The sequence below is a fragment of the Lagopus leucura genome, unplaced genomic scaffold (genome assembly GCF_019238085.1).
Source record: "Lagopus leucura isolate 7727_CA_CO unplaced genomic scaffold, USGS_WTPT01 Super-Scaffold_100002, whole genome shotgun sequence".
Classification (NCBI taxonomy): Eukaryota; Metazoa; Chordata; class Aves; order Galliformes; family Phasianidae; genus Lagopus; species Lagopus leucura.
This window is the reverse complement of record NW_024962263.1, coordinates 35254591-35282496: the sequence shown is the minus strand read 5'-3', so window position 1 is coordinate 35282496 and position 27906 is coordinate 35254591. Positions and strand designations below refer to the sequence as shown.

Genomic DNA, 27906 nt, shown 5'->3' with positions numbered 1-27906 from the left:
TAAGCAATTAAACTTTTATTCATGATCATTTATATATGACTAAAAAATAAAAATAAAAAAATTCACCACAAAATGCACACTTTCAGTCCTGTATTTAGCACAGAAAATGGTCATCTCTCCGTAGTACAGCACCAAGGAGCACATAACAGAACAATCAAAAACAGATTCTGAGCATCACTTTTTTCCCCTCACAACATACCATGACAAAGTTGAAGACTGCATACAAGTCTGGAAGTTTCAGAACAAGTTTCAGAGTCACCTGAGTGCTTGGCAAGAACAGTATTACTCAGTAGCAGTTATATTACCTGTAGTGGAATTTAGTGGAAGAGCACTTTCTGCCTTTTTTGCAGAACAGTTCAACAGTTCACAAAACGGAAACATGTAATTGGGTCAGTGGATTTCATATTTTACTTTTAATTTTCCCTTGGCAGTCAAACAGAACAGCTTGCCAGCAGGAATACCTGTAACAACTCTAAGAGCACATGGCAAGAGGGAAGGAAAGTTATCTTCTTATAGCCCAGCTGGCAGGACGCACCCACTTACAGACACCTGTACTCATTACTATACTCAGCTTTTTCCATTATGTTTATTTTAATTAGACCTCTTTCTCTAACATTCCACATATAAGAAGACAACATGATTTTTAAGTTAAGCTGTGTACATAGACAAAAACATGTACAAATTTTGGTAGTAATTTAAAGCTATAAAATTTATATGCAAAGAAAGTCCTACAGACCCATTACAGATTAAAAAGATATAACCAGAATCAGAATGCTGCTTACAAAACTATTTTAATACAGAAAATAATACAGTTATCAAATCATTCCTTAGAGAATATGTCGTTATACGAAAAGAAATGCTGCCTTTTTATTACTTCAGTACAGCAAATCAGAAGGCAACATCAAGAAAAGTGCACAGCAGAAAAGAATTGTTCAGTTTTTTGAAAAAGTTGAATTTATCTTCGGATATCAGGCGTTTGTCTGGAAATACATTGGGTTAGGATTGCTTCTATTCTCTCCCAGATCAGTCTCTTCTTGCATTAGTTCCCAGTAAGATGCTCACTCTGCCATGTAGGAACGATACATCAGGGCAACAATAATTGCTGCTATTGCCGGGATCACCCAGTTGGACCATGAACTAGGAAGAAGTTTTTGAAACAAGTAATTTAGGAAGTGACACCCAGCAAGTTTCAAAAAGTCAGTTTCAATAAAGTCTGCCCCTCCCACCCCAAGAAATATGTAATGTGAAGACAAGAGCAGAACACCCAGGCCAGTAACACTCTAGCCAAGAAAAAAAAGTTTGTCCTCTTCAGACTGCGCACTAAAGCTTACAACAGATTTGTTTGCTAGAAAAGAGGAAGACTTCAGATGTGTTTAAAGTCATAGCATCATGCCCAGAATATCACTCATTCCAAAACTATTTCATAGAAATTTAGGACTTAACATGTGACAACTTCCAAATACCCAGCTTCTCATTCCAAGGGGTACAAGAAGTTCCTCTGAGGTTTCAGCAATGGGCAACAGTAAGCAAAGTATAACTTTAAAAGTAATGATTTAATGATGTTTGAACATATGCCCACCCACCATACCGACAGATTTTCCTTCTTGTAGACAATCCTCTTGTTTCCCTTAGATACAACAAATCTTAAAAATGGAAAGACACATCACTAATAGCATCAAATGTCTTCTATTCAGCCAACAGCATCCAGAAGTGAGGGCTTGCATAAGCAATTTGGTAGAGCCTGATAAACATCAATGTGAAAAAAAAAACAATCTAGACATTACACTAACATGCATGTAAGATGGCACACAGATGCCAAACCATAGTACACACAGAATGGAACTTGTTATGCAGCATCCTTCCACTCTGTGTTTCCTACAGAGAGATGCTATAACATTCTGAACTTCAGAAACATTATTGTGAGTAATTTCAAATTTGGTACCATATGCCATACTGTACCTGGAATTAGACTCCACAGTGGTAATAAGAGTTTCCTAAAAAGCAAAGCAGAGAAAGATTTACATTAAGCACATACTCCTGTCCATACTTAACTGGCCCCTGAATTTCTCAAAACTGATCAAGGGAGACTAACTTTCAGCACAACTCAGTGCTCTGCCTCTTTCCTGTAACAGAACTGTTGAATAAGAAGCTAGATAGCAGCAGTTTCCGTAGTCAATATTGCAACAAAATTCATTAAAAAATACACTACAAGAAATTTTGCTGCCAGATTTCCATGAAACTTCAACCTTAGGTTACATATGAAAAGTTTTAGTGGCCTAAAAGACAAAGATCACTTGCTTGCTGAAAATCCAATTGAATGGACTCCAAATGAATACATGAGACTCTTACACTGAAGCAAGGTCCCGATTTATATCCAAATGAGGCTTATTAAGCTCAGTCTGTTAGTGTGGCATTTCAGACTGTATAAGAATTACAGGCAAGTTATTATATCTTTTATATTTATTTTATATTATATCTTTTGATATAGACATGCACTTTTTTAAAATTCAGTTTCCACAGAAAAAAAATCACTGGAAGATCAAATGCTGGCTGCACAGTTTTTAAGAATACTTATTCATTTCTGGATTAGCAATTGCACACAGCCCTGAAGATCTAAGCATTAAAGCTGAACAGAAAAATGAACTCCTTCAGTATGACTGAACTATAAATGTTCTCAAAAAGTGAAAAAGATTCCTCACATCTTTTCACAGGTCTAAACAGGCTACTTTTTCAGAAGCCTGTCACAGGTTGATGCACAACAAACGCTAGGTTTAAAGAAAAAGGCTCAGTAATCCCATCTCTATTGATTTTGTGGATACCTCCATGAAGAACCTTAAAGTCAAACCACGTGGAGCATGGCCTAACACCTATTAAGTGTAACACCTTATATAAACAGACGTGCCAAGGCCAGAAGATGGTCCCAACCGACCAGCCTCTACTTGCTCAGCAGCAACAACTGTGCAGTTTCATCTCTGATTTACTTGCTTCTTTAATAGACACTAATTTTAGGAGTTCACAAGCTGAATGTTAACACAACTTTAATGACAACAGAAGAATATGTTGGAACAAACACACTACTGCACTGACAGGACATCAAAGTCTGCTGCAGTAGTCAGGAAGCAAACAGCATCTTGAAAAGGGTTCACAATTGTAAAATAACTGATCTATATTACAGCTATCAAATCTGTCTGAATTCTTTATCTACCAGCGTTGCCGATATGTTGTTAAGCCATTTGCTTTTTTTTGTTGTTGTTTGTAAGTATAAGCTTAATCTATCCTGTCTATAAATGTTTTTCTTAAACTAGATACTAGATAACCACTGACAGATTCTAGACTCATCTTTTTGTTGTAGTATAATGTCATAAGACTTAACTTCATTGTTAGAAACCACAAAAATTACAATAAAGAACAGCTAACAGGAACAATAAATTATAAGGCCAGATCAACAAGTTTAAGAGGCTTATGATTTGAAACACCACACTTAAATAAAGTTAATTATTTTTGCTGCTGAATATACCATTTACAGAGACGCCACCTAACACTCAAAAGAAATAATTGCAAGAAACACACTTACTGCTGGTTTCTGAAGCTTCCGTCTGTCATCCTGCAGGAAAATAAAGAAAAAAAAAAAAAACCAACCATCTAGATGAGCACCCAGACATAAAAATAATAAATAAATTAAAAAATACATTTAATCACTCAATTCAATTCACAATTCTCATCTGTTAATGTGTATCTATTTTTCCACTAGGAAAGAGACTTGCAAAAGAGATGTCAGTGTATTTTGTTCAGCTACTATAAACAAGATCACCTCCTTGTATAATACTTGCCACGAGACAGTAAAGAAGTGAAACTTCATTCTGCACTCAATTATTTCTTCTATCAGTGTTTTCACATTTGTTTCGTCTCCATACAGTACACATTTCCCTAAATAGCAACTACTTACTCCTACCAAGCCTACTCATATTATTGAGCACAATTACCTAACTAGTTTGGTATAATCTCCAATGCAAAGGTCTCAAGTTCCGTGGAGCTTTCAGAAACTCCTGAAGCTTTACGAGGGACAGTCACATTCATTACAAAAGAAACAGCACCTTAGTGACTGTTTTAAGTGTATGGTACACAAAACTATTGAAATGTTTGTTCCAAACGAAAACAGGCACCCGTCAAACAAGAATGAACTGTACTGGCAGCCAGGATACAAATAATTTTACCGGTAACAGCTGCCACCTGAAACAGATGGTAAATCTGCAGGACTGCAAACATGCACCAGACCTGAATTACTTCATATTAGGAGAGGCTTACACTAGTAATATTCATCAAGAGAGAACCTCAGATAGGTACAGGATCAGGACTCTGATCCCAAGATCAGCGTGATATCACGGTCTTGAGTAGTACATATCCACCCCAAAAGCAAGACACAAAATATTGGGGAGGACAAGAGAACAGGCAGGGATGGAAAGTACAATTCCCTGTACGCTATCTGACTAGGTCTCCCATAAGTGGTTTTCAACTACTGCCATTGGAGAGCTTATAAACGACATACAGAAGGCAGCCATGGCAGCAGAAATTATCCTTCAAAGCTTGAGGCAGCAAACATGTGGTAGGAACAGTAAGTGTGAAAGTACAGAAAAAGAAAAGTGACATGATCTAGTGGAAACTGACAAGAAGCAGGCAACATCAACACAGCACAAGACACAAGGAACCAAAGACAGGGAAGACAGACAAAGAATCAGATTTATTTTTCCATCTTTCCATCTAAACGTCAGGATGCACTTCTTTAACTGTGGGGATGACTGAACACTAGCTCAGGTTGTCCAAAGAAGCTGTGCAGTCTCCTCCTCAGACATCTGCAGAAGCCAGCTAGACATGGGCCTGGGCACCTTGCTAGAGCAGAGGTGGGACCAGATGGACCCAGAGGTCCCATCCAGCCTCACCCACGCTGCAATTCTACAGTTCAGCTGAAGCAGTCTTCTAAATATACATACAAAGCTCTAGGCTGAGATGGAAGCCTGGCACACCATTTACAATGATGAATGCATGAGAGTGGCTAAGTAAACACTTGGCATGTTGATATAAGAAAGGTTCTTGACAGTTAGATATATAACTTTCAAGAATTACAGAGTCTCATTATAAAGCTCAAAGGGTGCACCAGAAACAGCATGATTCCATTTTCAACTTATTCAAAAACAAAGCGATGAAATATTCCAAAGAAGCCAAGTTTGAGATGTTACCATCCCGATTCTGCACTAGTCAACTCACTTCACAAGGGAGGACTCTCTCCAGACCAGGTGCATCCAGAGCTACAGAGTAGCATCCAACCAAACTGGGAACTCGCCACATTTTGAAGCAAAATATCAGCACAAAATAGCTACACACAAAAACATCAAGTACTGGTATTCTTGCATACTCACCGGGTGAAGCTCCCCAATAATAAATGTTTCCGACAGTGCCCTTGCATCTGTAGAGTGGCCAACATCTTCAAAGTTCTCAGTAGCATCTCCCCCAGCTTGCTCCCTGAGGACTTCTTCTCCACCCGGGTGCTGCAAGTTTTAATCAGTGTGAATTCATTATTGAAAACCATCCCCTATTCTAAATAGGGAATTTCATTTATTTATTTCTGAAAATAAATAGAAGTCCTTGCTAGACTTCTTAGAGCAAATATAAGACCCTCTAAATAACCAGAAAGCCTTAGCTTTCTCAGAGACCAAAATCAAAGAAGAAAGGTCTCCACTTCATCAGTGACAGACCAGCAAGAAACATTACCCTAGCAGCTAAAGCAGCATTTAGAACATTACCAGAAGCAATCAGTATTTCAGCAGTCAAGCTGTTATCTAAAGTTACACTCTGTGTTCACAGTTCCACAACTTGGATAGAAATATTTCTATCCAAACTTAAGTTGCAGTAAAGAAGATGCACATAAAAAGGGTAATCACAGAATCACAGAATTGTAGGGGTTGGAAGGGACCTCCAGAGATCGAGTCCAACTCCCCTACCAAAGCAGGTTCCCTACACCAGGTAATCAAACAGTGGAATAAGCTGGCCAGAGAGCTTGCAGAATTTCTACCTTTTAAGCCTGCCTCACCACAGTCCCGAGGAACCTGACCTGACCTAGGTAATCCCAGCTTCAGCCTGAGGATGGAGCCTCCTCTCCTAACCTCCAGGCGTTCTTTCCTAAAAAAGTTATTCCATAATTATCCAGTAAGCCAGCTACTTTGGTGCAGCTTAAGCAGTGCTGGAAGCACATACAAGACGCAAAAAAAAGCAGTTTGATTCTAGCAGAGTATGGAATCCCAAGACTCCACTGCTGGTAAAGCAGTGAGACTGCAAGAAGTCACTCACCTCTCAGTGCCTCAACTCATCACTATTCCCTTAACCAAACTCCCTGCTAACCACTGACTTTTATTCTTCCCCAGGATGCACTTTTGGAATTGCATGCAGCTCTACATTTTTATCCATTAATCAACTGCATATATACAGCAATACATCATTGTCTAGTTGAGCAAGTTCTCAGCATCAACAAGTTCATCAGTTATCAGATAAGCAACTTGCCAAAAAGATGCACTGCTTAACTTGGAAGCAGGGAGCTATTCCATAAACAACAGGAGTTGTTAGGTAAATAAGTTGAGACTGTTTTAGCCTTGGAGTAAGGCAACCATAAAGTCCTACTACTTGAGAATGGACAGAAGAAATAAGGTGTTGGTGCCTTAATTCCATTATTAAGGCTTCTGACTACAGAATCTAAAAAGATGAATGTACGCAAAAATTCTATTTAAAGTTATCTTGCCTAGCGTGTAATTGAACAGAAAAGCCATTCTTACAGGAGATTAAAGTGACACAAACATTTCTCCTGGTCTAAGGAACTGAAGTTACCATTTACTTCAAATCCTCATTGTTAACTTGTTATCAATCCTTTCTCTTTCACAAAAGACGACTCGTTCATATAGATTAAGACGACAGTATTCCAGCTATGCCAGAACTCCAAAGCTTGAATTCATCTTCACAAAGGCACGTGTTTTTACAGATTGAGAAAGCTGCTCAAAAGCAAGGCTGCTTTCCCTGAAAAAAAAAAAAAAAAACAAAAACCTAGAATGGCAAAGGATCTTTAGTATGACTCAGCAAAAGCAAGATTAAGCAACTGATAGAGCTATCAGCCATAGTAGCTGCACCAAAAAAGGTTAAGAGAGTGCATGCAGAGTAAAGATTACGCAAACAGGCTTGCAAACATGGCATGCTCACTAAAATCTTGCCCTTGAATACAGCCTGATAAGTATTCCGGGAAAGGAGTGAACAAAAGTTTAGGGATCGTTCAAGTCCAAGTCTAAAATGTTGAACTTGGATCTAACAGGTTCTAGATATTGTTGAATGAATTCCGTGAAGACTCAGTTACAGCAATATTTTTATACTATGTTTAAGAACTGTGCTCTCAGAAATACACCATCCCCCAGAGGCATGCTGTATTGACCATGAAAAGCCACGTGGAAAGATTACTGTCAAGTGTATGTACACCTTCAGCAGAAAAGGCAGCAAAATTCCTTGGAAAACATGCTTGCCAACAAAGTCGTCAACAACTAGCAAAAAGGAAATAAAGTTATGCAATTTATAAAGCTCTAATACCAAGTACATTCAAATTCACGTATTGAAGTGAATCCAAGCCCTACTCATTCACAGAAGTAGACAGATAGAACACCATTAACTTCAGCCAGTTGCCAAACAAGTGGATTCCTAGCATACAACTGCATCTAAGTTAAAGCCATTCCACGGGGCACTTTAACAAACCACCTGCAGACTGCTGACTGCAGTACAGTCATCCACTACTGCGTTCCCAAATACTTCCCTTGTACTACTATAATCATAGAGCTACACAAACAGTTCCAAAAGGCACTCCAGCCTCCCTCGGATGAATTTGTTTTCAGTTTGAGCAGCAACTGATTCCTCCAATACCATGGTTCTGCAGTCAGTGTCATCATAGAGGAAGCGTGACCATGACCAATGCCCTGCTACACAGCAGCTGCTGGAGTCAAATTCACTCTGACCTCTGCCACCAAAGCTGGACCAGTAGTACTCTTCCCCTTGTATCAGCAGGACTACACTAGAGATAAACACATTTCCAACTTAATCCAAATAGCAGAAGACATTACCAGTAACCTACTAGACAAAAGTACTTTGAAACTTCACACATTTTGTTTTGACAATAACTCTGTTTAAAAATGAAAATTTACAGCCTGCCTGCAAACAAGCAAACAACAAAAAGACTTGACTTCCCCTGACAAAAAAGAGAAAACATAAAGCCTCACAAATGACAAGAAATGACTTCTCTATCAAAAGCTCCCCGTTTTCCACGGTTCAATGAGTCCTCTCAAAGTTTGTCTGTGCACAGCCTTGGCTCATATTTCCACATGATAAGCAAAAACTTTCTACCAGAACTTCCACTGCAATTAGAAAAGCTTTCTGGAAGTAGAAGTTCATGGACTATCCCACTAATGACCCCTAAACCAAAGTCCTTTTGAAGTAAGTATTTTTGCTGATAAATATGTGGTTCAATCGAAATGAAAAGGTTTTTGCTGCTCAAACTACTCTAGCTCATTCCAAAGACTGTCCCAATTTAACAACATAGATATCTAAGTTACATGTGTAACGGAAGTTTGTAGCAAGGCAGCATAGACTAATTACTTATAGCAGCACATTTAGATTTAGATAAAGCAACTAAGCAGTTAAATTCACTGTTGTCATCTGGGTCAAAAGTCTGCAGTTACTTCATCCAGAACACCTATCAGATCTTCTCCCTCTTGCCACAGTCACGCAACTTCCCCAGTGTCATAGTCCAAGATTGTTTAACTACCATAATTCACCATTCTTATCACCCCATCCTGCCCCCCATACTTGAGGGGTGAATTGAGTTTTCAGTCCAATTTAAGTTTTGAGGAGATAACTGAAGGCCTCCACCAGTTTTGTATTCTACAAAATACACCAGAAGCAGAGACAGAAATGCCCTGAGAACCTTTGGCTCTACTGTGTAGAAAAGCAAACAGCTGTTAGTCTTTTAAGGACACTTTCACACAGTTAGGAGTTCTCCAAATTAGTTCCATCAACTGTTAGAGCTGCAGAACAGAAATTCTGCAATCACATAAGACTTAAGGGGCATAGAAGAGTAGTCCTTCTTGTGAGTTGTATTTTTGAAAGCCATCATTAGGGTTTTATACACAGTGCAAAGAAAACACTCACTGGTTGAGCACCCACTTCTCCAAAACAATTACAGCCTGCAGTGTTTCACAGGAAGAATGCTAAGAATTGCTCTTTTTCAAAGCATTTTTAAATCCCCCTGCAAGTTTCACCATAACACTGGCTTTAATCTTTAGACTGCAAGGTCTTGCAGTCTTGCAATAAGAATTCACGTGGTATATGGACAGACTTAACAGTGTGCTCCTACTGGCACCTTTTGATGTAAGCTATTCATTAACTTATACCCATCTTCCAGAAGAATATCACCATATCACAAAACTGTGAATTCACTGCCACATGGCAGAGAGGCCATTTTTTCATTCTGGCACAGTAAAACAGTATTTCTTTTTTCTGCATTTAATTCAATCAGCATTCCAAAACCCATTTTGAGAGAGCTCTCCATCCCATTTAGGAAGTGCTATGAAAGCACAAGTTCTCAGCTTATGAAGAAAGCCTACATTGGCCATTAATGTTTTCACTCTGAATCGTGTTTCCAAATCAATCTTTGAAATGATAAAGTAACTTAAACATGAAGTTAACACTAGGTGAATATTCAACATATTTCATAGCATGCTTCCAGAACACATAATTTCTCTGAGGTAGAGGCGTTCTTATTCACATTGGCCAAGCTTAAGCAATCCAACCAAGATTCCATCAAAGAAATTAGGAGGACCTAAGAAATTAGGCAAGAGGAAGCAGAGATCAGGACACTGATTATTTTGTTTTTTGGTTTTTATTTTTTTTTAATATACTAAACTACTTGTTTAGCTTGTTAGATTGCTGTCAAAGCATGTGCAGCAGGATTGCTTTATTTACTTGCCTAAAAACATGATCAAACATTACCACCATGCTTAACTCATTAATTTACATTTAATATTATAAATGTATTTAATTATCTGCAGTACAGATAAAGCCATAATATCCTGCTGTGAGTACACAATCACTTCTAATAACTAATTTTTCCTAGAGGATGCCAGACCCGAAACTATAAAAGTTTCCCAAAGTTGCAGTAACATGGGTTCCAACAGCCTTTAAATGAAGAAGATGATACCAAAGTTCCCAGTCTCAAGCATGGTCTTTCATGTCAAACATGTTCAGACAGCACACTCCAAAAACTGAGCTCTTTGGATTACCCATCTTAAGAGGATATACCTTGATATAAAAGAAAATTCAGATATATATTCAAATTATAAAATTTAAGAGAGTAAGAGAGTTTCCACTTGGAGAGGAAAAAAAAAAAAAGCGGTTGCTGGAGTCTTTACCTACAGTAAGATATCAAAGTATGTAACCCTTTTCTTCTCCAGCACTTCATCTTATTAAGCCTTGGCCTTAGGAAACTAAGCTAATGCAGTCACACTGTGTATACCTCACACCACCTACTAAATTCAATTCAGTATTGACAAAGGCTGATGGTTCCCCAAGCCCAAGTTCCACAAAGCATCTACAAGCTTTTAGTGGAGACTGCAGCTGCACAGACAAAACATACCCTCTAAGTACTGTAATGTAGTGAAAGGCAGCACCACCATTCACATCTTAAGCATGAGAACATCCAGTGTCTTTAACAGTGAAGCATTGGAAAGTGTTCGACTCCAGAAGCACTAAGGGAATATTTCCATAGTTTAAGGCGGCAGCTAGAAGAATTTCATGTTGAACTAAGGAATAAGACTGGTGAAGCTTGCTGCTGTTTCCAGTTCTTCACTCCCTGGTAAACTGATACTCATGTGTAATCTCCTATCAGGAAAGAGTGAGATGATGTTTTAGCAGCACTCTCTCAGAAGGACCAGTAGCCTTATCAGTAGCCTAGAATTAATTACTGAAATACATTAAGCTTTTCAGCTCCTGCAAGAAGAAGCCATAGGGGTACAGAGTTTGACCGGTAATATTATAGAAACAGCTAATGTAATTCCTGCTTTGCTGAGAAGCATTTACCATAACCCAGGATGCACCAGCATGCGGCCAGCATGAGTTTCTTCTTATCTGTCACGTGTAAATACCTTAGAGTGCCTTAGGTCTACAAAAATCAGTACTTCACTTCTGAAGTCAGCCAGCTACCAAAAGCATGCGAAGAGGGCAAACAATAAAGTATAACTACGGACCATTTTAACCCAAGAGTGCCATTCCGCGGAGTCGTCAACACGTGGAACAGCCAGATATTTAAGAAGTTCCCTCGGGAACGGAGCTGCACCGAGAGGGCTGCGCTGCAAACGAGGCAAGCCTAACGCAAGCAGCAGCCGGCTCCCACCACTGCCTAGGCGACGCTCGGGGACAGCCGCCGCCCCGAGAGCCGCCCGGAGCCCACAGCCGACCGCCCCCTACGGACACTTCCCGCTCGCGGGCACTCACTTCATCCAGGAACTTGGTGATGTCGTAGATGCGGTTGTGCACGATGATCCAGGTGCTCTGGCTGTTGTTATGCTTCTGCACCTCCTCCAGCCGATAGTAGCGGCCCCGCCACGCCTCACCGCCCGCTTCGCTGGAGCCCACCATGTCACCACCCGACAGACAGCACACCGCCGCGACTCACCACAGCCCCGCTCTCACGCGCGGACGCCAAATACAGCCCCGCCAACAGCCTATCACCACCCGCCTCCCCCCTCCACTTCTTGCTCTCTCATTGGCGAAAGGGTATGTCTTTCAAAGAAGTCATCACGCTATCGGCCGGGGATTGGCGGATCCCATGTACAGGGCGGGGCTAACGATGTCGCCACAGATGTGGGGTGTGCGCTCCAGGTCTCCTCCTCCCTGGGCGCGATCGGCGCTCTGCGCGTGACTCGGTCACGTGCGCCGCCTCCCCTCAGTCAGCCAAAGGCGTGCGGACTCCTGCCCGCTTATCTTCCCCTCAGGCCACACTCCGCTGTGGCTGCTCGGGCGGGAGGCGCTGTTGGCGCCGCGCTGTGGCCGTGAGGTGGAGCGCTTCACGGGACCGCCCTACGCTCCTGCCGCAGGTGCGCCCTCACGGCCTTCGTTAGCGCCTGCCCACCGTTCTGAGGGGTCAGGAGCTGTTCCCTCGCCTTCTCTCGGCTGCGATCTTCCACACACAGTTGCCCTGTTTTCCTTCAGTTTTATTTGAGGTAAAACCCAGCTCCAGAGCAGCTGTGTGTATGTCAACTCCTTCAGGTTGGCAGCGTCCTGATTCACTGCTTCCAGTGTGGTTTTAGGTTGTCTTTTTTTTTTTGTTTGGTTGCTCGTTTTTTGGTGGGGAGGAGGGATTGCTTGTTTGTTTCTAACGTAACTTAAGTGACATAACGCTTACAGGGCACGATTCAGGTGCTACCTCCAGTTTATGACAGCAAACCCAATGGCCACAAGTCCGTGCAGCCCCTCACAGCTTTGTGTAGCTTTCAGTACTAATGAGGAAGGCCTTCCTTCCCTGGGTGCCATTGCCCAGGCTGGTATGAAAACTAGAAATACTGCTCACCAATTCTGTGATTGCCTGTTTTGAATGAAGAACAGTGACAGCCATTCTCTGACTGAAGGCCACCTTAGCATGAGTTGTGTTGGTTTTAAGATGGCGTGTTACAATCACTGCATCTACAGGTGTAATTCCTCCTGCACAGTCAAGATCTACTGATAAGATAAAGAAGGCACTTGGGTTTGTTTTATGCAATTCCTGATTAGCAGATCTCTGTCTCTGGGCACTTCTCTCTTTTTGCTCTCCCCTGAGGGAACAAACCATCTACCAGCACTCCGCCCCATTAGTTTTTTATGATCATTGGGAAGAACACAACAAGTGGCTCCCACAGGAGAGTTGTCCTCTGCCAGAGAGCAAAGCCCAGGAACACTGTAATGTGCTTTACATTCTGTGATCTTTATCACAGAAATCCCCGTTTGAACTTTAAAAGTCTTTTGAAGGGTCAATGAAAGCAGAGGACCCAGCCTTTCTTTTCTGTGTTCACAATCTGATAAGATGATTTTTCTCTCCATTTGTTTGAAATGGTGCTTTGCCTTAAAGGCAACCATAGGTTTTTTAATTATCTGATGAAGTTTCCTGTCACTCTTCATTATAGCAAGAAGAAACTTGAGATATTTTAAGGATAAGAAACAAGGAAATACCATTTTCTCAAAAATTGTCTCAAAACACCAATCTTGGGATTTTCCTACAATTTGAGATAAAGGTTTTTAGTGTTTCGCAGTAAGTAATGCAAAGCAAAAAAATTAGAACAGCAAAACTGTCAGAACTAGCAAAAACTGTTGAAATCATTCCTCAAAAAGCTTATCCAGTCTATCATATTTATTGATTTAAACAATATCATATATTCACTGCAGGGGAGTTGGACCAGATGGCCCTTAGAGGTCCTTTCCAAGGATCCTATGAGTTACACAATCTGCTTTTCAGATATCTAATGACTTCATAACATTTGGACAACAAAATTGCTTTCTATTTATTGATAACTTCACCCATTTTGGTAAGGTCATTTTTCCAAAAAGAATTTTTTTTTGATTTGGAGGTGAGTAGGAGAAACATTAAAACAGCTGCTTTTGGTATGTAGCACTGGTGGCTCCCCTTGGATACAAAGTAGATTTTCAGCCTGCCTTTTTCTCTGTGGAGCACTTTGAGATCTCTGCTGTAGTAAAGGTCTGTATTTTCTTTGAATAATGAAATTTTACATGTACATTTTGTCATAAACATTCTATTTCCTTTGTATTGCACCTGGACTGTGCTGCAGTACGTAGATTCATACAGTAGGCACATAACAGAAAACCAGGTAACAACTGTAACTATGTTATTCACACTCTTGAAATTTGTTAGCATTGGTCTTTCTTACCGACAATGCATTTTGAGGAGCAAGTTCAGGGAAAGGAAGAAATTCCTGTCTCTGCTCAGTGTATAGTCCTGAAATAGTTATTGCTATTTGAATTGTGCAAAGCATTACGGAATGATAACAGTTTACACTGACTGCTCTCTCCGCCCATTTGTGGGAGAAATAGCAAGAAGGAATAGTAGGATCTTGTCCTTTGTCTGAACTTCTGGCTATTTTGGTTCTTTTCAATGCTTTTTTAGAAAAATTCCAAAAATTATGGAATTGCAGCAGGCCTGGTCTGTGTTACAGCAATCAGCATACACATGCTCTGCATTCTAACTCTCTAAAATATCCAGTCACATGTAATTCAAGACAATATTGTGGCCTGAGATCCAAACTGCCTCCCCCAAACTGCCTCATACTCTTGCCCACAAAATGTAGTCAATTTCTATTTTAAGGCATAGCTTAGGTTGTGAGATACAGCTTCATTAGGACCACTGTACTTCAAATCACCTTCCACTCCAAAGAACAAGTCTGTTCTCTTTTTACAGCTGTGTCAGAATGTAACTAAGATACCCACAACTAAGACATCCACTGAGACAAAAACGCTGCTTTGCATACTTTGAGTATGAGAATAGGAAAACAACATAGCTTAATGTGATTCTGAATCAGTAGAGATTGCAGTATTGCATAAGAAAATACTGCCTTTCACATAGGCAAGGATACAGCATTGACCTGTCACCTGATGAGTGGTGGATTTAAGCAGGGAGTACACAAGTCTCCTGCAGCACTAGGAGGGGTCCTTGTATGACTTGGTGAGGGTGTCTCTCTCTGCTGAACTCCTGGCACTTTAATTTTCTTGCCAGCCAGTAGGGGACAAACTTCACCGAAGAATTCCTCAGCACTTGGATCCCAGACAGATTCCAGCCCAAACAAACTCACAATGTGTAAAGGATATTTTCACCCTTGTTTACTCTTAATATTCTGGTTCTTAAAAGAAAATAAAGTATAACACATTTATTTAAAAAAAGTATGTTGTGCTGCCTGCTTCTGTTCGCCATATATGTATATTACCTATCTAATCTTGTCAGAAGACAATTAACTGATTAGTGGTTTATCTGATATCACATCCTTCCAAAGTTCTGTAAATACCTACCTTTAAAGAATGCAATTCATTCCTGTAAGATCCAGGTTCCATTTCAGTGAAATCAGCGGTAGAACATGAATGACAGAAGGCATCAGTCTCTATTCTTTGCCAGTCTGCCAGATCTGCAGAAACTCTGTGCTGCTACAATAACACTGAGCCCCCAGTTACCAGAAAGTGAGATGAGGAGCACTCAGATAAAAGTCTGCAGGTAACGAATTATCTGAGTTATTTTCAGAAGCTACCAGTGTTTGCTATTCAGCAATGTTATTAGTGCAACTAGAATTAGCTGTAATAAGATCAGCACAATTCTTATTAGCAGTAAACACTATGACATTTTTTCGAAGTAATTTATGTTTTTGATGGGTGATGTGCTGGCTTTGGGGAAAATGTACTATTGTGTTTTTAAATGCCATCAGTTAAAACTTACAGAACAACTTGCTTGAAACTGATGAATGTGTGAAGTTACTCTGTAAACATACAAACTTGGAATGCTTTAGGTACATCTTTTGAGATACTGTAATGCTTTTTGTAGGTTGAGACAATGAACAGGATACTCAGAAAGAATGTGCACATTCCTTGCACTCAGAAAGTGTTAATCCATTCCCTGTAAAGGGAAGAAATGAGAAATTCTGCCAAATAGAATACTTTGAGGCAGATCTGTTAATTTCCCAAAGGCCTGTAATCTGTGCCTTAGACCTCTGTGGGTGGGTTAAGAATAAGTAAATTGGGTTTGTTTGACACATTACACTGAGCCACTGGAAAGTGATTAAAAAAAAAGTCAATGTATTATCTTTTTAATAGTAAGAAAAAATAAACTAGAAGTGGGAGTTTACTTTTAAAGTTTTCCTATTTTTTTTAATCTACAGACAGCTAATATTCCTGTATCAAGATGTCCTTTCTGCACCTGTTATTGGAACATTAAATCAAATTTCAGTTGTCATGGCGGTCAGTAACCACTAATAAATAAGGATATGTAGTTACATATAACCACACATCTTCACAAAGGACTCTGAGCACCAAGAATAAGTTACTTAATTTCAATCACACTTGTACTACGCATTAGTAATGTTGATGAGTGCTTAGGTCTTTCTCTTTTGACAAAATTATCTTCTCAGGGAGTGAACCTCTTGTGGAACAGAATTGACTTGGTAAGATGCCACAAAGAACAGCAGAGCCAGGTTCTGCCACTTTGTTTTGGGCAGTCTCTTGCTCACTTGGCAATGCATCTTCACCAAGAAATGAGATTGCTGTATGGCAAACACCTAAATATAGTTTTGCTGTTACTCCCCTTGAAAGTATAGGATGTGCTATTTTCTTTAAGTACTCCTCAGTATGCTTTTTCTAAGGCAGCAATACAGTGGTTAAGATGTAAGGTTTGATAAAATTCTCTTCAATTTCAGACACTTGAATTTTCTTTTTTAGATACCATTCTACAAATCAGGATTATGTGAAGCATATGTAGAAAGACAAGGAGCTACTGTAAGTGCTGGAAGACGTCTCATTTCTTCAGACAGTTTCATCTGTCTGTGACTGCTGTTGACAAAGACAAGTATTTTTCACAGGGCAAGCAATTTGCTCTACAGAAGAGAAAGTTCAAGGTTTTAAAGAAAAGCCCATTCTGTTGTCAAAATGTATCTCATTAATCTGAGTATAATAAGTATACTCAGTCAGCGAAAAACCTTAAGAAACTCCCTTAGCAATTTCACTAGATTCCTCTGCTGTAGTGGGGTCCTAATCCTGCTTAAAAGCATTAACATTTAACCTTGAGGCAAAGACAGACCAAAGAGTCCTTCTGGTGGCATGAAGCTACCCACATAACCTGTAGGTTCTGTTGATGAGGTGTTAGAGAGCTGAGTATTTCCCCACTCATGTTTTGTTCTCCCAAGCCCACATAGGATAGGGTGTCTCAAAAGCAAAAGTGAAGCATAGAAAAGAGACAGAACCCAGAAGCATAACAGCAGTTCCTGTTTCAGGCCATTCTGCATATGCTTTACTATCTTTTAGTATGCACTAATTGTGGGTTTTATAGATGTGTGGAGGTACTGAAATTGCTAACTCACAAAAACTAATTGCAGTCAAAGCTCTGGCACAGCCAGTTGTAGGTATTGCTTTCATGCAGCTATACAGTAGAGTCAAACACACAAGTAGTATCGTACATGAGCAAAGCTCCATGCATGTTGCTTCAGCAATTGCAAGAGGTCTGGAATTTCACACAAACTTAATATACTTAAGTTTTGGAAGCTGTAGCTTTTGTATGAAGATATGTAATAGATAGCTCCATTGGGGAAAAAAAAACTTAAGCGAATGGAGTTATATTCCCTATGAAAACATTAGATGAATTGTAGCACACCATACTCCAACAAACCACGAAATCTAGATGTTTACATCAAATACTGTGCTAACTTGTAGCTATGTAGATGAAAAGAGGTGTAACTTACACTCAGATTTGACTTAAAAGTAACAGTATCTTTACTAAGATTCTGATATAAATCTTTACAAAAGGTACATTAAGTATTTTTTTTTTCCTCTTTTCTCATTGATGGCTTTTAGCTGGCAGCACCACAAAAAGTTAATCCAGCCATCCTCCAAAACTGTCTCTCCTACACGCTCACAGCCAGACTTACGCCTAAGTGGAACAAGGCTGGTCATCTCCTGGTGCAAGGTATTCCACACACTCAGATTAAGAATCAAGCATTTGTTTTTTTATTATTGCAGTTACTTTCCTTACTTTAACTACTATATTGTTTCCATATATCTTTTCTTTAGTTACATTTTCATTGCTTATTTACTCCTTTATTTAAGTTTTAAACCTAAAAAAAAAATTAACTTTTTTTATCTTTTCCTCTTTATAATAGACTATGTTATTTTAATTGAAAATAACAGAGAGAATTAATTATTTCCAAATCAGATATTATCACATAGCTGTTCTGCTCACAAAGAAATAAGATCACACAGGCTCTCAACTATACTAAGCAAAGCATTTGCGCTACTCACAGGTTCCCAGCTATACTAAACAAAGCATTATGCAGGCTGGCCAATAAACACATACAGGAGAAAAAAAGGTCAAACTCACCAAGGCAAGGAAAAGACTCCAGCTATACAGCACTCCTTCCCAGAAAGTAACCTAAACCCAAGAGATACTCTCCCTTCCATGGCCGGCCCTTATATGAGCCCAGCATGGCTCCATCCTGGGTCCACCCCTTCTGATCACGTGGGGAGCACAGATGCAAACAATTTGTGCTCCCTGGATCAGCCATACCCCTTCACCAGGTGCTCAATCACCAGTTCAGGCTGTGACCTCACAGTCCCCCTACAACAGTAAACGTCTTCTAAGAACATCATCTGTTTTTCAGATTTGTGCTTTCATCAATGGAACTGCTGGGCTTGACTATGTTTTCCTAGTACAGAAGCATTTTTCTATCATCTATCTCTGTATAGGAACTGCTGAATCATGGCCTGAACCTCTGATTGATCACCTGAGGTGAGCAATGAGTCAGCCATCGGAGCACAGGTGAAGGCAATTCAGCTGTGCTGCCAGAAGAGGTGGAGCCTGGCTGCACCTCTCCTAGACCCATTTAAGAGCTGACTGCCAGTGGGGAAGGACCTCCTTTGAGAGGTCCTTCTTTTGGAGTTTTATAGTGAGCCTAGGGTATGGGTATGCATCCTATCTATTCTGTTTTGGTTTGGTAACTGCGTATCTAAACTCTTTGGTGTATTTTATGACTGTTGCATCTGTGTGTTTGTTGATTATACAATCTTCTACTCATTATTGTTCTTCTAGGTAGAAGTTCTGTTGCCTGGTGTTTCTATATTGTGCAATAAGTTTTCAAATTACTGAATTATGGAAAAATAGATGTTTCAGATGCTATGGTGTGCTCCTACTAAGTAAAGCTGTTGTGTAGATCATTCAAAATATACAATGAGAAAAGTGCTATGTACTGTTAGCTTATTTCTAGCCACAGCATTAGCAGTATCTTTCTTTTCAGTGTCTTCAAAGCATACAGGTCTATGAAATCAGCTTATTCAGTAATAACAAGTAGAAGGCTAGGTAGTAGCTCATATAAAATGCAGCTTCAGTGAAATTTTAGCAAACACTGGCATGCTCCTGGTGCACGCAGCTTGCTTAATCATGTATGTATTGCTAAGTCTGGCAAAGTTTATGGTAGATGTTAAAATATATAGTAGTACTATATAGCTTTGATTTTGAATTTAAGAAATTCATGGACCTTTTAGTCAATTAAAAATGTTTCCATGTGTAAGTTCCTTCTCAGAAGGCAAAGAAATCTGTGAATCTTTATCCATTAATATACTTTTGTCTAGCTTGCTTTTTGTTTAAGATGCTAATGGCTTAGAAAATAATATTTACTTATTTTGCATTATTAAGGAAGAGATTTTTTGTCTCAAACAGGAAGGCAAAATGCAATTGGTAAGTACAGCTTTCTGTTAGGGGTAACCTTGTGTAAGTGAATAAGGTGTAATTATGTGAACTTAAGGTTGAAATGATGCCTCTATCTTATTACAGCATAATATTTTTTCATTCTGAAGTAATCTCAGACAAAACAGCCTTGATGGCAGCCTGTTTTTTTTCTATGTAATTGTTGTCAATTTGTCTGAAGCCTTGTAAGATTACACACAGATAAGTAGTTTTTTCTACTATTAATCTATAGCTATAGATTAAAACCTATCATTAAAATATTATGATTATTACAGTTAAATGCACTGGCCTAAAATTACAGTGTGGAAGCCTAATCATAATAATAGATAGGAAAAGGAACAAAACTGACTGTTTGCGGTTTGCAAAATTAAAGCATGCTGCTTAACTATTGCAGGAAATACAAAACTAAATTTATTTTTAAAACTCTGATATAAAAACGAAAGATTACGTTTTGGGGTATTGAATCCAATTTACAACAGATGAATATTTTGGCATCCAATTTGCAGCAAGAATATATATTTGGAAGTGTAATACATTCAGACTCTGCACCACAGGTGGGTGAATGTTCCAGAGGAAAGTCAGTAAGTGCTTGCCCTGGTCAAACATATAGTTTCAAGCTCCCAGTTGCATGGATGGCCCTGAGTTCACAGGGAGATGTATAGATTGCAGTTAGTTGTTGGGTTTATTTTCATTCTTAAAATGCAATTTTTATTTCCATGCTGAGGTCTGTTTTTTAAACTCAGTACTTTAACTGGTAATGGCTGTAAATAATCATTTGGTTCAGCAGCTTAACAGTTGAGTTGTGGTTTGGAACAGGACTTTGGACTTCAGTTTTATTTTAGTTCTAGACATCAATGTATCAGAAAAGCAGCTTTGCATCAGTGTGGAGGCTTGCTCAGTCCGGTTACCACCCCCCGAGGTATAACACAGTTCTATTTTCTATGGCTGTATTTATCTTGCTACTCTTTATCTTCATTTCTGCTAGGTGACTTACAATTAGCATGATGGGGGTAGAATGGCTTATTTCTGATGTATTAAGAAGTAATCACGTTGACTAACTATACAATCATTAAGTGTGTAACACCCGTGTTTTTTTATATTGAGGCATTCCAGCAAGCATTCCAAGTATCTTTGTCATACAGATTCTAGACTACTTTCTAAATTTCCCTCTAACAGTCTTTTCTAAAAGCAAGTCACAATCTCACTGTAATAAATAACCAGTTTTGAGTAACATATTAGAAGTGAAGCTGCAGGTAATATGTCAGCACTATGTATAAGGTAAATGGATGTGTTTTCTCTGGAATTTGTTGTGTTTTTTATGCAGCTTCCAAAACACAGGTGCAGCCTGTCGTGCATCTTTGTAAATGGCTTAAGAAGTAATGGCTGAGGCTAAAAATTGGCCATGTCAGTACATCCACACATACAGAGGCATATTTGTTAGATTTTCTGATTATTTTCCAAAATAAGTATTTTGGATCCAAAGTATTCTTTTAAAGAACAGAAAACATAAGATTTCCTTTGTGACCTAATTGGACAGCATGAATATTAAAGCTGTCCTTATGTCATTTTGGAATTGGATTAATGGAAGGGATCGTGGTGTGGCTTCACTGTCTGTTTGACTATTTGAATACTTTTCTAAAACAGAAATTGACTGATTTTCTTATCAGTTAAGAAATGCAAACCATGCTAGAGCATAGAATGAGAAAATGTTTTTTAAATCTGTGTTAGGTTGGCCCCAACAACCAAATTTTTCCTTTGTGAGAATGTGTTCTAATTCTGTTGCTGGGATCTTGGCACTTCGTAGAATCGTAAAATGGCCTGGTTTGAAAAGGACCACAATGCTCATCTAGTTTCAACTCCCCTGCTATGTGCAGGGTCACCAACCAATGGACCAGGCTGCCCAGAGCCACATCCAGCCTGGCCTTGAATGCCTCCAGGGATGGGGCATCCACAACCTCAAATCACTTGATCATGCAGAGTGGCTTCTGAAGTTCCTAGGCAGTCAAACGTGTTTTAAAATTAAACTCAGAAACTCTGCATGAAAGTGAGACAGTTCTTAGTTTGTTTTGTATTCTTATTAACACACTTAACATTTAAATTTCACTGATTTTACTTATTTCGTAAAGAGTCTGTGAGAGATGAATGAATAACGTATAAACTTCATTATATTGTGATATACGATTAGTGTTTATATTTAAATTTTGTACTACTATAGAGATATTTGCAAATAACTTTTTTCTATTTTAAGCTGGAAGATTTTGATATTTCGGCTAACACCATAAAGCTGTTTGAAAGCAATGAAAACACAGTTATTGATGGTCATTCCATATTAACTAACTGGTGCTATGTTTTGCCAAGGTAGGCATTTGTTTAAATTACAGCAGAAACAAATATTTCTTGGAACGTTTGCCATTCAAACTGTAAATTCAGTGCTAGTGATAAGAACACGTTTTACATTCACGAAATTTTCCTTCTAGGTCTCAGTGTTATGGAAAATGTGAAAGAAAAATGAGTGAATCACAAATTATGTGTTTAAACATTGTTTCAATTTTAGTACTATTTGCTGCTGTTGTAATGTTACTTTTCTTTGAGTATAATTGTAGAAGGAAGTGTAAATTTAAAGACAAAAATATTTTCATCTCTGCGACAGACTGTCTTAATCCTCACCTATGGCTTTCATCATAAGTGTCAGAAGTCATGATACATTTTCATTTGCTTTATACTCAGTGGTAGTGGGTATTACAGATGAGAGCAATCAGCCTTGTAGGTTCCAAGCTCTTGCCTATATTTCAGGAAATGTTGCTCTTGCTCTGTTATCTTATGAACTGAAGATGTTAGTTCTTAAAACTGGAGAATAATAATGCTTTAAATGCCAAATAATCATGGAATCATAGAATCATCAAGGTTGGAGAAGACCTACAAGGTCATCCAGTCCAACCATCTTCCTGTCACCAATAGTTCCCACTTAACCCGTGTCCCTCAGCACAAAGTCCAAGCACTCCTTGAATACCTCCAGGGTTGGTGACTCCTCCTCCCCAGGCCCATTTCAATGCCTGATTCTTTTTTTTTTTTTAAATGAGCTTTATGACATCCTTTATAAGCATTTTTTTCCACCTGTGCACAGCATGAAAATGGGTCAGATCATAAACATCAGCCATAGAATTCCTCCAGGATCTCCTTTCCACTCATATGAAGAATTTCAGATGCACTGGAAGAATCTGGTAAAAAGCACTGGTTTTGTATTTTCCCTCTCCTCCTTATGTTTAATATAAACTTAAATTTGTAATGCACATTTGTGGGGTTTTTTGTTTGTTTTTTAGTATGGATATATTCTTCCAGAGAATACTGAGGGGAGAGAAATATACTTGAGTGTTTACTTCAAGCCAATAGGGGAAAGGTTATTTACGTATCCTTTGAGAATATTTTTGTTCCATGTCCTCTATCACTCTGCTAGCTGAGACCTAAATTTTCATTTTTGAATGCTCCACATTTTCTTCTACAATTTCACAGAAATCAGTGGAATTGCATTGTTAGTCAAACTGAAACAAAAAAATTACATCTATCTGTGCTAGAATTTTATGCTAGAAATTATATGCTAGAATAATAGGAAGTCAAATAGGTCAGGTTGCTTCTCAGCTTCTGCAAATATGATATTGCCAATCTAAATGGTGCCTTAGAAGAATCAATTAAATTAACACTATTTCTGTAAAACTGTGGTGAGCAAATATTTATTTTAGAGAGATTTTCTTGCTAGGAAAGACTAGATTAAAGGTTATATACCATTATTGCAGTAGGGTAGAATGTTTGAAGTCCTGTAAGTTTGTAAGCTTTGGTCACTTAAAGTAGATGCTTTTCTTCAACTTTCTGGAGGAAAAAAAATCTTTAGACATACTTCATATTTTTTTCTAAAGGAAAGTGATTCATAATTGTGAAAATACAAAGAAGCTTGTTATGTATCCCTGAACACTATTCAGGTACCCTCTAAGATGCATTCGGAGTCATCCAGTGCAGTATTTCCCTAGAACAGATTCAGAAAGTGTATTGAATTCTTTTATTTCTGACGCAAAGGCTAAGTTTTCACATCTGTGTGGATTTCCAGTAAGGATGTCAAGCAAAGCACTTTATGCTACACAGGAACTCTCCCGAACCCCAGTGTGTGTAAGGTTTTTGTCATTTTTTTCTTAATAAAAATACTAATATCATGTATTCTGTTTCTGATTTGAAGTAAGCTTTGTGATATTCAGAACTCTGAGAGCATGAACATGTGCTTTCAACAATGATCAAGTTCTTTTTAGTAAATGTGTAATGTGTCATTATTTTACATTGTTATATTGTTGTTCAGTTGAAAAATACATTAGAAAGGAAATTAGCATTAGAACTAGTGTTATAGTATTAATTTGTTGCCATCAGTATTTGCTGTTCTATCATCCTTATTTTACAGTCAAGTTTCCAGGACTTTCCCACACTCCTTCTGGAATAATAAGTTTTAAAGATATTCTGCAAATTATTTTTTAAAAAACAAACTAAGGAAAAAATTAAGTTGTATAAACTTGGGTGTTTAAAAGCACTCCAGCTGTTCGATTTACTCTGGCAGGTGACGGAGAGGAGGCACAACACCCTTAATTGGAGTTTTAACAAAGAGTGAGACTCAAATTTCTCGGGCAGCAGTATGTGAAAGAAGTGAAGTAATTAATTCTCAACAAAGAATGCTGACAGAAATTGCAGAGATTTTAAAATACTATAATCCTCTTTCAGAACGCAGTTCCTATTTAGGTCTCTTCAATGATCAAAGCTAGGATGGTTTCTCCTTGTCATCTGCAGTTTTTATAGGCATTCAGGCATCTTTTGTTCAATATACAGATGCCTTTATTAGTCCTAAGAGCCTATCAGACAAACTCCCTGCAGACCCCTTTGAAAGGGCGTTGTCCAGTTGAGAATCACTAAACCAAAATAATAACAGATATTTTACGTGGTCTAGTAATGGCAGGACAAGGAAGAATATTTTAAACTACAAGATGAGAGATTTATATTCGCTGTTAGGGGGAAATTTTTCACTCAGGCTCTGGCACAGCTGCCCAGAGAAGCTGTGGTGCCCCATCCCTGGAGGTGCTCAAGGCCAGGGTGGATGGGGCCCTGGGCAGCTGAGCTGGTGGGGGGCAGCCCTGCCCATGGCATGGGGTGGGACTGGGTGGGCTTTGAGGTCCTTTCCAACCCATACTGTTCTATGATTCTGAGTCAATGATAATATCTGTAATTAAAGACTTTCCTTCTGAGAAATACAATATTGCAGCATAGTTTGTAAACAACAGAAAAACTAGAAAAGGAAAAAATGGATCTTCAGTTACGGTTACAAGAAAATATTATCCAAAAATACAGGCAGTTATAATTCAAAACAGGATTTTGTATGGTTATATATTGTTGAGTGTATCATATATATTGTATAGAGATGCATTAGGTGATCAGATTTTTAAACCCAGTTAATTGAGTTTAGCAGCTCTCCCTATATTGCAGGAAATACAGTCTGAGTCTATGAAATTGGCTGGAGAGATGGTTTGTGTAGTATCCCTGACCCAAACACCTCCAAGGAAACAGGCTTTGGCTAGCTTTTCTTCCTCACGCAGTAAGGAGAACAGCCACTGGATGGAGCATTTGATCAAAGAGCCAAAACCGCACACTTTCTCAAGTAGCAAGAAAAGTGCAGAAGAGATCAGCGTTGAAGCAACTGAGAAATTAATCAGTAAGCAAATACCTGGAATATCAGAGCTACCGCTTTGGAAGTCCTTAGGAGTGCCTGGAAGCTCTGCCTTTAAACACCCTCCAAAAAAGATTAGTAAGATTATACCAATTTTCAAACGAAGGTTGACACAGATGAATGGAAACACCACAAATCAAACTGATGGGAAGGAAAGAAAAAATGTTGAAAGACAATCACTGGTAAAATGTGCTAGATCTACTATGTTGACTGCTTGCAAGTCCAGCTTAGCTGGGGTTTATAAGACTGCTACTCACAGCAGCTCACTTCAGACAATTACTGAGAAAGCATGTATAAAACAAGATGTATCTGTATTTCAGTGGAAAACAGAGTCTAGTGGACAAATGATTAATTCTGACTCTTCCAGTAACTCAGCTGCAGGTTGGAGTTCGTGTGAAGTCAGTCACAATAAGGCAAACTCTCCTTCACTGCATAAGAATGTTAGGTCAGCGCTTCAGAAATCTGATATCAGTCCAAAACTAAATACATTTGCATCTTCCACTTCCAATTCAAGAGTGAGAAAAAATTTTGCAAGTCAAAATACCATACAAGTTCTTAGGAAACAATGCCAGTCGAAGAAAGTACATTTGCAGAATTGTAAATTAGAGAATGAAGTGAGAAATTCCAGTTTATTACAGCAACAAACAAAGAAATCAAATGAAGGACGAGGGTTAAATATTCATGAATCCATCTTAAATGATACAGTGTGCATTGCCAAAAATGATGAAAGCAAAGCATCCTACTGTTCTAAGAACTGTATTGCTAAGACAACCTGTCTTCCTTCCAACTCTGTCTGTGAACAGGTACAGTAAAGAACAGTCACTATCACTGGTTCTCACAAAATAAGCATATTCTGAAACAACACTGAGCGATAACGAGGGTGACTTTCATCATGTTCTGCCATAATTCTCAATATAATTGTCTAAAATTATCTAAAATTTCTACCACACGTATTAATGTTTTGAACCAGTGTTGTTCTGGAAGGGAAGATGATTTACTTTGACCTCTGAGACAGACAGTTTTTTTTTTTTTAATTTCAGGCTTTTAAGGTGGAATAACTAGTTTCAATTTCTTTAAAACTGTCTATCTAACTTTCTATCAGTCTATCAAGATTTGTTTAAGGGTGAATTTTTCAGTGTTCAGTCACTGTAAAACCATATCAATGAGCAGTCTCTGGAAGGAATCTCAAACCTCATTGTTTGTGTGGTACTGACTGCAGAGTATATAAAGCAGTGCTCTGTTAGACGAACATGGAAGGTTTTGCAAATATGAGTTTAATCTAAATTTTGCTAAAAGTACAAATCACAACACAAAGGATTCCTCCTTGGTATAAGGAAAATAATCTCCAGAGTGAGTGTAGTTAAGCACTGGAATAAGTTGCATGAAGAAATAGAACTATTATCTGTTCAGTTTGTTAAAACATGACTGGGTGAGGCCCAAAGTAATGTGATCTAACTTTGAAGTTATCACTGCTTTAAGTAAAAGTTGCAACTAGATGACCTCAAGGCATTCTCTACAATCCTAATTTTCTGTGATTCTTACTGTATTTTGATAATACAAATAGCTAAGCTGATTTTAGTACAATTTTTATGGGAATGATGTCCTGCAGATAGGATACATGGATGAAATGTGTTGTGCTTCTGTTTTCACCTATAAAATGTGATGTGTTATGTCCTGGCATTTTTTACCGTTCCATGTGCACAGTTTTTTAGACTTGTTAGTTCCTAAGTGCCAAACCACTGGGAACTAAGGGGCATAAGATTTTTTTTGCCATCTAACAGACACATTTTAGCTTCTAGAGTGACAAGACATGAAGCAATTTCTAAACAGGGTAAGTCAGGATATCAAGATGAAACCTGGTTTGAGGAGTAGTGAGATTATAATTCACGCTGCTAGTGGTAGACATTACAAATACTTGTTGGTGAGATCTGATTGACAAAATACTGTTGGTGGGTTGTTTTTTTTTCCAATGAATGTATAACCTTCCATACTTTAAGATGTCAGATATTTGTTCCCTGTAGACATGTGATGAAGCAGTGACCTCAAATCTGATTCATTCAACGAAGGAGAGCAACAGGGAAGCATCTGTAAAGAAAGGCTCTGCCAGAAAAAGACAGGTAAAAGACCTACACGCATACACCCTTAGTCCAATCTACAAGAACTCAAATTAAGAAATAAAAAGGAAAATACAAGCTTTATCATTTTATCATGTTCCATTTAAAACAGAGAAATAAAGAAATATTACTGAGCTCACTCTAGGTAAAAATGATCAGTTATGCTGGTATTACTTCAAGTGTGCATTTAACGCTCTTGTCTCCTGCGGAAGTTAGTACTAGAATGAAAGCTTTAATGATGTTACATAATGTAAATATGTTTCTGAAGTAGAATTGTACAGACAAAAGTTCTATCTGTCTGGCTTAACAATGGGTATTCTTATTGGCTGTGTAAATGTTACGTGCATGTTACATGCTTGAATTCAGTATTACTTAGGTAGAAATGAACTCCTAAAGGCTATTTATGAATCAGTGTGGAATTTTAAAAGGTATATTTTCTCAATTATTTAATGTATTTCAGATGTTTTATTATGAGGAAGGACAGCAGCAATTAA

The 27906-nt window shown here is 38.5% G+C and overlaps 2 protein-coding genes across 2 annotated transcripts; one reads left to right on the top strand and one right to left on the bottom strand.

Moving 5' to 3' along the window:
• On the bottom strand, positions 1–11777 carry LOC122178769 (cytochrome b5). Its single transcript, XM_042869177.1, has 5 exons — positions 11566–11777; positions 5415–5543; positions 3575–3604; positions 1960–1994; positions 1–1137 (listed from the first exon to the last, which is right to left on the bottom strand). Exons 1-5 carry the CDS (start codon positions 11707–11709, stop codon positions 1059–1061), a joined length of 417 nt encoding a protein of 138 aa, XP_042725111.1. The 5' UTR covers positions 11710–11777; the 3' UTR covers positions 1–1058.
• On the top strand, positions 11708–27310 carry CUNH18orf63 (chromosome unknown C18orf63 homolog). The gene is made up of 12 exons (XM_042868914.1): positions 11708–11847; positions 11933–12122; positions 12192–12293; positions 16534–16590; positions 17662–17773; positions 19496–19537; positions 20389–20465; positions 21795–21904; positions 22671–22767; positions 22867–22952; positions 23521–23704; positions 25058–27310. Exons 1-12 carry the CDS (start codon positions 11708–11710, stop codon positions 26108–26110), a joined length of 2250 nt encoding a protein of 749 aa, XP_042724848.1. The 3' UTR covers positions 26111–27310.
• The last annotated feature ends 596 nt before the right edge of the window (positions 27311–27906 follow it).

What these genes read in the sequence shown, in the direction of transcription:
- CUNH18orf63 (XM_042868914.1), top strand. Translation starts at nt 11,708, where the DNA reads ATGTCACCACCCGACAGACAGCACACCGCCGCGACTCACCACAGCCCC. An exon ending in TGGTCATCTCCTGGTGCAAG is followed by an intron (nt 17,774 to 19,495) that starts GTATTCCACACA and finishes TGCATTATTAAG; the next exon opens with GAAGAGATTTTTTGTCTCAA. An exon ending in ATAGGGGAAAGGTTATTTAC is followed by an intron (nt 22,953 to 23,520) that starts GTATCCTTTGAG and finishes AACACTATTCAG; the next exon opens with GTACCCTCTAAGATGCATTC.
- LOC122178769 (XM_042869177.1), bottom strand. Translation starts at nt 11,709, where the DNA reads ATGGTGGGCTCCAGCGAAGCGGGCGGTGAGGCGTGGCGGGGCCGCTAC. An exon ending in TTATTGGGGAGCTTCACCCG is followed by an intron (nt 3,605 to 5,414) that starts GTGAGTATGCAA and finishes ATTTTCCTGCAG; the next exon opens with GATGACAGACGGAAGCTTCA. An exon ending in ACTGTGGAGTCTAATTCCAG is followed by an intron (nt 1,138 to 1,959) that starts GTACAGTATGGC and finishes ACTTCTTCCTAG; the next exon opens with TTCATGGTCCAACTGGGTGA.